Consider the following 10,899-nt stretch of genomic DNA (forward strand, 5'->3'; position numbering starts at 1 on the left):
TTACACTCACCCTCTCCATCAGCCGCCCTCCTTCATCTGCAGCTCCTCACCACCTGCCCCATGACTCTGTAGCTGAGCCAGGCCTCAACTTACCTGCTGCGCAGCCTATAGTTTTCCGGTTGGCTGTATTTCCCCTTCGTGCTAGGGACCTGGAAGTGACGTGAGTGAGGGCGGAAGTACAGTTCCTACCCATGACAGCCAGCTAAAGAAGTACTTTGTCCCCACTTAAACAAGCTTGTTGTCCCCTCGCGGGCTCGCTGCGCTCGCCACGCTTCGGGCACGGTGGCTCGCTATGCTCGCCACATGGTTATATTCCCCCTCTATGCCCACTTGGATGGCAGGGAATGACGCTGGACACTGGCTGATGATGTCAGGGTCCTCTCCGTGAAGGGGATTTAGACATTACCATAGTCTTCCCTGGTGGCTCAGACAGTGACTCGGCACTGCCGGCGGCTCCTCAATGATTCAGCGGCGCGATGTCATGATGTCATGCACACTGCAACAGCAGCTATCTCTCCGAATCTTCCCTGACTCTGCCTGTGCCGGCCCCGGTGGATCTAGCCGCAGCCGTGCTGAGTGACCTGCTTACTGTTGCCTCTGTCAGCTGCTGTGTAAGCACCTTACACAGCGGGTGGCAGAGGCAAGTGGGACACATGAACTAGCTCCCGAAATTCCTGAGGGGGAGGGCCCGTCAGAATCTCGGGGCCCAGTGCCAGTGTCCCATTTGCCCCCCCTGTCGCCGGGCCTGCCTACGCGGGTCAAAGAAAGTCACAGGTTTTATTCAACTATTATTTATGATTCCTTGCACATCCATCCATTGCACAGAGCATTCAAAGTGAAAACATGAAATTATGAATAAAGAAGGTACAGCAGCCACACACATACATACATGACAAATATATAAATAAAACATAGCAATAACAAACAACACATTAGGGTTCTGTTAACTGAGGTCAGAATGCCTTTTTACTCATATTTGCCTATTCTCCTGGAATGACTGTTAGACTTCCAGTTGTGGGGAGTATTCCCAGACTTAGAGGAGGGTAGGTCACCTTCCTGAATCTCACTTCTCTTTCTTGTGAAGCGGGTGGGACCTTGATGATGCAACTCACATCAACAGGCTTCATCTGCTGCACGGCCCTGTCCACTTTGCAAGAAAGAGAAACAGGATCTGATAGGTTGGGTAAAACATCATGTTGAGCAATGGAGTGCATCCCCCACACTTGCCTCTTGGTCCATTAAGAAGACAGGTACATTGTTAATCCTTCATCTGCTGTGTATCTGTATGTGAAATGAGCTGATCTTGAGGGAATCTTTGATCTGTCTATTGGTTGAATTACGTTAGTGAGGACAGGGCTACGTGTCAAATGTGTCATCATGCGAGGACCAGTGCGCCCAATAGCTCAGAGTAGTGATGTGAGCTTCCTATCAAACTGATGCAGCATTAGGGTGGTGTCCAATGTACAACTATATGAAATATAGTATACATCCAAGTTTTTTAGTGTCACTTTAGTTAGACCAATAAGATTTTGAATTCCACACTTTGCTTATACAAGTGTAAAAACATTCTGCAGTTGCCAATGTACAATTGTTTCACTGTAAAATAGAGAAAAGAACACTGCGGGCCTGATTCAGAGCCGCTCGCTGCGTGCTTTGTTTTTTTGTTTTCTTTCTCCAGCCCGCTCGTAAAGCTGTGGGTGACCACCCTGGAGTCCGTCGAGATTATCGCGACCATCGGGCTTGCGACGAGACCCTGTGGTAGGGTCTCGGCTCCCGCAAACCCAAGTGGACTTCCTGCTATAATAGAGCAGGAAGTCCATTACTGACATCACTAGTGATATCGGTAGGGCCGCCCACAAACGCCAGGCGTTCCTAAGGGAATGCCTGCATTTGTGGAGCCACCCCCCCTCCCCGCCTACAAAACGGGGCAAGCTATCACTCACCATCGACTGCCGCCCCATCTTGTAGCAAGACCCATTGCGACTGAGCTGCAGTCACTGGACGGGTCTCGTGCATGCGCACGCCGGAGGCGGCGCATGCGCAGTAGGGTAACATCGAGCCGCTTGCGAGCGGCTCTGAATCAGCCCCTGTGTCCTTTATTTGCAATGTAACTTTTATATTGCTTATTTAATTTGTTGCTTATGATAAAGATGTATTGTTTTTTATTTATTTAATTTTCTACACTATTATGTTTAGATTTTTTTTTATTACTTTTCAGAAAAAAGTATCCCACTAAAAATAACATACGATCATTATGAAAAGGCCTTAACCCCAGACAATATGATCCAAGTAGTGGCGGTATGTGAAGACACAAATAGAGGGAGATTGCTGGTAGACTCCATAGTTACACTGAAGAACCCACCACTGCTGCTAAGGGTAAGAAATCTGCCAGATGTTCTTAAATGTACTTAACATTCACACAAAAATTAGGTAAAACTCAGTAATTATATTTAAAATCTTTTACATAGCACCCAAGACTTTCACATTTCCAGACACAAAGCACTGCTGAGCTGGTGCATCCAAGGCCGTAGAGAGCGGAGCCGGGTACTGCAGGGGGCATGGCCTAATCATGCAGACATGGCCGCGCCTGTTTAAAAATATAGAAAAAATATTATTGGTGCCGCAAAGGGAGGCGCTTTGCGCCCCTCAGGATCCCTTTAGCGGTGCCGCCACAGTCCAGCACACAGCAGAGAGTGCTGGGCTGGGGAGAGGTGCTGCTGCAACTGACAGATAAGAAGTGGGGGACGGACCCGGGCCCCTCCAACAAGCTCAGCCCGAGTAATTAGTACTTGCTCCAAGCCCAACCCCCCCTTGACACTCCTGGGTGCATCTAATCCCATCACAAGTGGTGGTTCTCTAGAAATTACATTGTGTGATATTTACTAAATTTATTTACTTCACAATTTAAAGTTATAAAACTTAGAGAATGAGAATCGTTATTTAGAATTGTGCTAACATCAAAAAAAAGGAATTGTGTTATACAACTGGCCAATATCGAAAAACGGTTTCTTTAAATCTTTGGTCTCTCTTGGAATATATGGACATATATGAATATTTATTTTTTTGGAGCAAAAGTCAAATGACCTGCTAGTTTTATTATTTAAAGCAAACTTTAAGCAAGTTTCAACTCTTAGTTCAAGTATCCCAAACAGGTCAGGTTTATAAGGATTTCCCTATTAAAGAACAGAGAGATAGCTTCACAGTATGTGTGAACTGTGCGGATTTTGTATTGACCTCACTTGTTCAGGTGGGTTTTCTCTGGGTGCTTCAGTTTCTTGCTCTAATCCTAAAACATACTGGTAGTTATACTACTTTCTCACCAAATTGTCTTTTTCTTTGTTTGATAGACAAATTAGATTGTAAGCTCCATTGGGGCATACCACTGCAGGATATATGAATTCTATATCAATTATATTATATTAATGATAATTACTAGCCAAGAATGTTTGTTGCTCTGAGCAATTTGAAAGAAATTCACAAAATAAGGTCTGTAAAGGATATATATAAGAAGAGGGTGCTATTTGTGCCAATAAATTATACATGTATCAAAACTCACAAACAGGGACAGGGGCTCCAAAAGGTGCCAGAACGGAGTGAAGTGATTGCATCAGCGGTCACTTCACTCCTCTGTCGGGACTCCCGCAGTACTACTGTTAATACAGCAGCTAACGCCATCTTTACATAGCGTTAGCTGCATCGCATTCCGGAGCTTGGTAAATATGTCAGCTTTGCAGCCCTATGGGCTCTGCACCCATTTATATGCATAACAATAATACTTTAAATACGTTTTTCCACTCCCAGGTTAGAGACCAAGCTACACTGCATAAACCTGCTACTGTGGATCTGATATTCACTAATCCCATTAAAGAGAATGTTGACAACAGCACTGTGACTGTAGAGGGGAGTGGCCTTATGAAGACACAAGTGAACGTTAAGTAAGTGTGTAATGTCTGCAGTTTGTTTAGCGTACTTTAACTTGGGGATAATGTCTAAATACAGGACAAGAGCAGAAGAGATCATTTAAGGTAATTCAATGATTCCCATATTTCATCAGTGAGGTCCAGTTTATGCTATAATTATTATCTATTTATTAACATTTACTAATATAGAAGCAGCATATTCTGTTGCGCTTTACAACAGGATGTGAAATCAATGTTTGCTGGAAGTTCTGCAATAACAGTGTGTCACAGCACTATAAATAGATATTACAGATGTCTTGCATACTGTGAGGGAAATTGTTATCAGGCACCTTTCTCAATGTCCTTACAATGATAAACACTAAAAAACAAAAATTTCAGTTCAGGGTTTCTTTAGACCGATTACATATAAAAAAAAATTGGTATAAACAATTGATGTTGGACTGCGGTATACAGTGGGCCTCATAGGCTTGTAGCCCATCAAATATTCCTCTGGCGACTTTACTAGCCAGTCAGAGCCTATTTATCAGGGCCGTAGCTAGGGTAGTGCGGCCGGTGCCATCGCACAGGGCACCACAGGTCAGGGGTCAAATTTCTGCTTATTATCATTCTTGCTTGTAGCTGCCTCTTAATTCATCCCCAGCATCTCCTGTCCTCTCCTATCTCTTCCCTGGCCCTTCCCCATGAAGCCATGGCCCTTTTTTGGGTGCATTATGTCCCTTTGAAAAATTAGGGGGGCGCCAATGATCTTTCTGGCACAGGGCACCAAAAAGTCTAGTTATGGCTCAGCTATATATGATGAGAGAAAAACATGTATTTGGTCCTACACCAGCATTCCTGACCACTGATCCCACTTGTGCTGTGAGGGAATGGCATCTTAGACGCTGCCTGCTAGTGAAAGCATAGATGTCAGCGGGATATACTCCATTGACGTAATCAACCACAATCACAAGCATTTGTTGCCACCGCATGTCACACAAGATTGTGTCTGACCTCTGGGGGTAAATTTACTAACGTTCGATTAGAGATTCATTTTAATGAATCTCTGAACTCCCCTGAGATCGAATTGAACTCGAACAGCATAATCCCTTAGTAAATCTCAAATTTACTGATAATGGATTTTGCTTTCGATTTTCAACTCAAATTCGATTTTGCATGTTCATGTCCAAATCGAACAGGAAATCCCACTCCAAAACGAACTTCTAAACCCCAAATGCATAGAACTGTATGAAGATATGAGACCGGTGGACGAATGGCCACTGGTCTCAATACCGACAGCATAATCCCGGCAAGGGATCTAACATAGGTGTCGAAATGCCTATGTTAATCCCGACGCTGGGACCATGACAGGACGATGGACCGATTGCCCAACGCCGGGGGTAAGTTTGTATGTAGCCGGGGACGGGGCGGTTAGGTTTAGGGCACCCTGGGGGGACTTAGGGTTAGGCTAGGGGAAGGGGGGGTTAGGTTTAGGCATTAGGGGGGGAGGTTAGGGTTAGGCATCCCCACAGGAGGTTTAGGTTTAGGGTGCGGGGAGGGGGGGTTAGGTTTAGGCAATTACGAGGGAGGGTTAGGGTTAGGCACTAGGGGGGAGGTTAGAGTTAGGCACCCCTAAAGGAGGGTTAGGGGAGGGGAGAGGGTTTGAAATACTTAACTTACCTCTGCTGTCGGGATCTTGTGAATCGGGATGCCGGCGTCTGGATTTGAACCGCCGGGCTGACGTCCGGCGGTCAAACATACCCATTCCTAATAGAACTGATTCATGCTTTCATTTTCAGCATGAGCAGTTCGATTTGACACAGATACATGCATACATCCGTGAGATGCATGCATGTATCTTACTGTAAAAAGCTTGTTAAGAGTTAATGTTAAAAAAAAACATGACGTGGGGTCCCCTCCTAAAAACAGAACCAGCCCTGGACTTTTCATAGCCAGTCCTGGTTGTGTAAGTACAGAGGAAAAATTGCCTAGGGTTCCCCTGTACTTAGCGCAACCAGCACCAGGCTGAAACACTGCTCCTGAACGCCAGTCAGCCCAGGCTGGGGATCACTGGGGAGTTGGGGACCCCGCCAATAGACATTAACTCTTAACAAGCTTTTAACAGTAAGATACATGCATGCATCTCACTGTTGTATGCATGTATCTGTGTCAAATCGAACTGCTCATGGTAAAAACTAAAGCATGAAGCTCTTCTATTCATTTGGGGATTTGCAGTTTGATTTTGAGTCCATTTTTCATTCGATTTGCAAATCGAATGTTAGTAAATTAAGTGATCCTGTAGTACTCTATGGAAATACATCGATGTTTTTCAGAAATTCGATTTCATTTGAAATTCCTTTTTCAGTTCAATTTGACATTTGATTTGGGCTTTGGTATATCCCTTCATAAAAAATCAAACCAAAATCGAATGCAAAATCTAACAGAAAACAAAATCGAACCTTTGTAAATATACCCCCTGGTATCACTAGCGTTTTCCCAGGAGTAATTAGCATACTAGCTTTCTGCTCATGGGGTCCACAGATTCCAGCATTACTTGTGATCTGGTTGATCCTACTGTAGGATGTAGTTAGAATTCAAGACTGATGTATGTAGAGTTATATGTGTTACAGCAGCTCTTTGCACCATGTTAATAATACATTAGCCTCTTTCTGTAATAAAGTCATTGGGCGGGATGTACTAAAAGGGGAAATTACGCATACCCCATATGTACTAAGCCCTGGAATGCAATGCATTCCGGTGCTTCATCCCGATGGGTAACGCCATCTTCAGGTGGCGTTACCCAATAGAATCCTATGGGCTTATTTTTGGGATGCTCCCCCTGAGAGGGATCCAATTGGATCCCCCCGCAGCCCGTGGCCTTCAACGCATGCCCAGAATGACGCCAGAGGGACTTCTGGGTGTTAAATCTGGAAGTCCCTCTCTCAGGGGGCATCGCTTCAACAACAGCTCTTAGGACCTCATTCAGAGTCGCTCGTATCGGCCGCACGGTCGTAAGGGAAAAGGGGCCGGATATGCAAATGATGCACTCGCAAGTTGCGTCCCTAAGATCGGATCGTTAGCTGGCCGACCAAGGGGAGGATGCGGCCGTAAGACAAAAAAAATGCCCCCTTCTCGTACGCATTATACGTCATCTCCGGGCATATAAGGATTAATCGTGACCATTGGGAACCATCGGAACTGGTCGTAGAGATAAGGTTGACCATACCCTCTCTTAAGCTCTACGATCAAGTCAGTGTAAAAACCTCCCATGTCACGTGTGCTATGACACTACTTTGTTAATTATGCACTCCCATAAACCGTATGCACTCCCATAAAACGCCGTTCGCATAATTAGGCACGCCTGCGTTCGGATCTCCACTCCCCCGTTTTCAAGCACCTTCCCCTGTTACCACCCACAAACGGTTCATTCTGTCACTCAAACTAACGACCTGGCTGTGTTCAAGGAGAGAGAAATTTCAGATCGTAACAGCTACTTTGCGCACGAGCATTGCAAACTTTACGCATGCACAGTATAGCGAACATCGGTGGCGTACGACCGTGCGAATGAGGTCCTTATTGTGGAAGCTGTCCTTTGCGATATTCTAGGTACTCAACCGCGGTATGTACCTGATGAGAGGAGGGATGTATCGCATTGCAGATGCAATACTTAGTACATCCCACCCATTGTCTTCCCTCAATTGCAGTTGTATGTAAAACTTAAATGAATGTAACATGTAAAAATGTTTATTATTATAAACTATATGTGCTGTGAAAACAAACATAAACATATACTTTCTTCTTTACAGTGTTCCACCCCTGAAGCCAAATCAGAGAGCTACAGTCCAGTTTGAATTTTACCCGTACCGATGCGGTGAAAGAAGTCTTTTGGCAGATTTCTCCTCTGATAAATTCCAAAATGTCAAGGCGTTCCAGTCCGTTCAAGTAGCTTCACCTTAAATAAAGCTATAGTACTATAGGAGGAAAAAACTCTTGTTTCAAAGATAAATATGTATTTGTTGAAATCTCAAATATATATCAATTCTAAAAGCAATTTGTCAGACTTGTTTATACTTTAAATCAACGCAAATACATTATTGAGTAGATTTGCAAAAGTGGGTGAATATATTTCTATCCTCTCCATAAAATGTATTGGGCCCAAACAAACATATTTGTCTATACAACATGGTATCTCTGAAAGATATAGCCCTGCTTGTCATTCTAAGTTACCATTATGCTTAGTTTAATCGCCCTGGGTAAAAGTCCCTTCTAAACGGTACTATAGTTGACTGGACCAGTCCTACTTCAAACTTAGGGCCTGATTCAGACCCACTCGCAAGCGCATAGCGCTCACAAGCGGGTTGATGGTGTGCCTGTGCACACGTGTGGCGCACTACAATAGGGGCGGCTGTCGATGTTGCTCGCCCCATTTTGTAGGCGTGGCGGGGGTGGCTTCACAAACGGAGGCATTCCCAAGTGAACGCCTGCCGTTTGTGGGCGGCCCCACTGACATCACCAGTGATGTCAGTGGGAGAGCTTCCGGCTTTACTAGAGCCGGAAGCTCTCTGGGGCTTGCGGCAACGAGACCCTACCACAAGGGTCTCGTAGCAAGCCCGATGGTCAAGACCATCGCGGCCATCATCCTGGCCGCTCGCAATAGCTGTGGGTGGTCACCCTCAGCTATGCGAGCGGCCAGGAGGCAGCACCAAAAAAAAAAAGCCCTGATTCAGAGCGTCCGTCTCTGAATCAGGCCCTTAATTCTCCATTACCTTCTCTTCAACTATTGTATTAGAGCTCACAGGTAAGATCGATTCAAACACTAGCTTATCTATCCATGCATCTCAGTGATGACATCATAGAAGAGAGGCAGAAACTGCTTAGCCCTTAGAGACGTAACTAGGGTTTCTGGCGCCCAAGGCAAATGGCTGAATTCTTATATTGGTAATCAAATAAACAAACACTGAAGACACAAATTAGGGATATGCAGGAGCAAGGCAAAATATCAATATGACAGCAATGAATACCACGTGTACACACACACACACACACTGACTGTTGTGGAATTAAAATCTGAAGCAAATGGCTGGGGACATCTTTAGGTATTTTCATGGTACTAAATAATTTTTAGATGCTTTTTTGACACTCCTGAGACTGATATTTTGTGCCACTTAAAAAGTAAAAAAAAGAAATATGCTTTTCTCAGTCTGTCAGCCTTTCCAAAGGACAATCTGAAACCCAATTGGTGCTCAGTCCTCCTCAATTCTGTTAGATTACTGTAGCACAGATTAATTAGTCCTCATTTTATTTCTTTGCATTTTGTTAATATAAGCAATGTTGCCAGTTGCCTACATCAGCCTCACTCAGCTCAGGATCAGATCCAGCCAGCCAGCCTTCCAATGTCACTTCACTCATGTCAGGTCTGGATTAGCCTCCTCTCCCAATCCCTGTCTGTTTTTCTGGGGAAGTTAGACTAGTAAAAGTCACTGCAATGCCTGCACACGGGATCCAGCACCTCCTCCCAGAAAAGTGGTAACCCAGACAAAATGCCACCAGCTGACAGAGCCGTAACTACAAATTTCATTTTTCAGAGCAAGAGAGAGTACCCCCTTCCCCCATATACCCTGGCCTGCGGCAAAAATATGGTTTTACTACCAAATTATAAACATTAAGAGGGGTATTCAATATGAAACGTTAACTTCACTGTCGAAGTTAACGTTTCATATAGGAGTTTTTACCTGCGTTAAAGTATGGTGCGCGCTCCCGCTTATCCCCGTATTCAATATAAAATTAACAAAAACGGGAAATTCCGAAGTTGGATTTGCGTAAAGTTACGAATTTTTCCTTAAAATAATTGTAAGACCCCCCTAAAATTGTAAAAACATGGGCGAACACTATAGGTACCCCCGTTTTAGCCTTTAATTGAAAGTCGGGGATTTAAATAGCCGCAGCAGGTGTTTTTTTCCCGACATTGAAGAGTTGTTGCAGAAGAGCACTTAGGTTATTTTTTTCGTTTTTTTAAGTGGTCCCATCAAATTTGGGGTACATGAAAATGGGTACTAGCATATTTTGATGTCCCTAAAGTAAGTTTTTAAAAATTCTGCATTTGTGCACCTGCCGCTATAATTCTATTCTTCAAAACACCTGCCGCATACTTGCAGAATAGCCCAGAACCTATTTCCCTATTGTTAAACAATTTTTTCCCATTTTTTTTTTTTACCCCAATATTTAAATTAATTTTTTGGGGTGTCCCTATTTTTTTTTAAAACTTTTTTTGACACAGTTCTTTTTTAAATGTCAGTCCCAGGGGTGCAGGCTATTTTTTTTAAGCCTGCACCCCTAAACCCCAATTCTGCACTTTTTTTCGACACCTATTCAATGGTGAAAAGTTATCCCCGTTTTTTATCAAAGACTTTTCAAAACTGCGATAAGTCTTTGATATTGAATACGGTGTAAAACTAAAACCTGCGATAATGATGTCATAGCTCCGATATTAACGCAAAAACGATGTTATCGCACCCATATTGAATACCCCTGTATGTATACAAAAATACATTCATTTTTAAAATGATCTATATGAGAGTTTGACTTATCACTCTTCTTTTCATGATGTGCTGACAAATAAATGATTGGCCTATGCACTATGTGCTGAGACAGATTGGGCGGTGTGTTTATTTCTTCTTCCAATGTGAACTATAATATGGAGCTGCATAAAAAGATCAATACTCTCTGTGTGGGGAACAAAAGTGTTGTGATATGTGATAATGCTCAGACTGTCAACTACACTAGGACAATATTACAAGGGATTTTATTCAAGGGAAACTGTTTATATAGGGCCATGTGGAGGAAATTGACGGCACATAAGAGTCATGTGACGGGGTCTTATGGCATTTAAGGGGTATGAGGATGGAGTTTAATAGCATATAAGGGACGTGTGGAGGGGTCTGATGGCATATAAGGGGCAAAAATAAGTAAGGTAGGACCCTACATTTTTTAAATGACCTCACCC

At 43.8% G+C, this 10,899-nt stretch overlaps 1 protein-coding gene across 1 annotated transcript in view; it reads left to right on the forward strand.

Annotated features, from left to right (window-relative positions):
• LOC148511779 (protein-glutamine gamma-glutamyltransferase E-like) overlaps positions 1–7,871 on the forward strand; it is a 53,513-nt gene extending 45,642 nt beyond the window's left edge. Inside the window, exons 11-13 of the mRNA XM_088482678.1 lie at positions 2,219–2,376; positions 3,802–3,935; positions 7,703–7,871. Of these exons, the coding sequence (XP_088338804.1) occupies positions 2,219–2,376; positions 3,802–3,935; positions 7,703–7,853 (443 nt within the window). The 3' untranslated portion in view covers positions 7,854–7,871. The remainder of the gene's footprint in view (positions 1–2,218; positions 2,377–3,801; positions 3,936–7,702) is intronic.
• The last annotated feature ends 3,028 nt before the right edge of the window (positions 7,872–10,899 follow it).

The sequence above is a fragment of the Taudactylus pleione genome, unplaced genomic scaffold, assembly GCF_031769625.1.
Source record: "Taudactylus pleione unplaced genomic scaffold, aTauple2 ptg000290l, whole genome shotgun sequence".
Classification (NCBI taxonomy): Eukaryota; Metazoa; Chordata; class Amphibia; order Anura; family Myobatrachidae; genus Taudactylus; species Taudactylus pleione.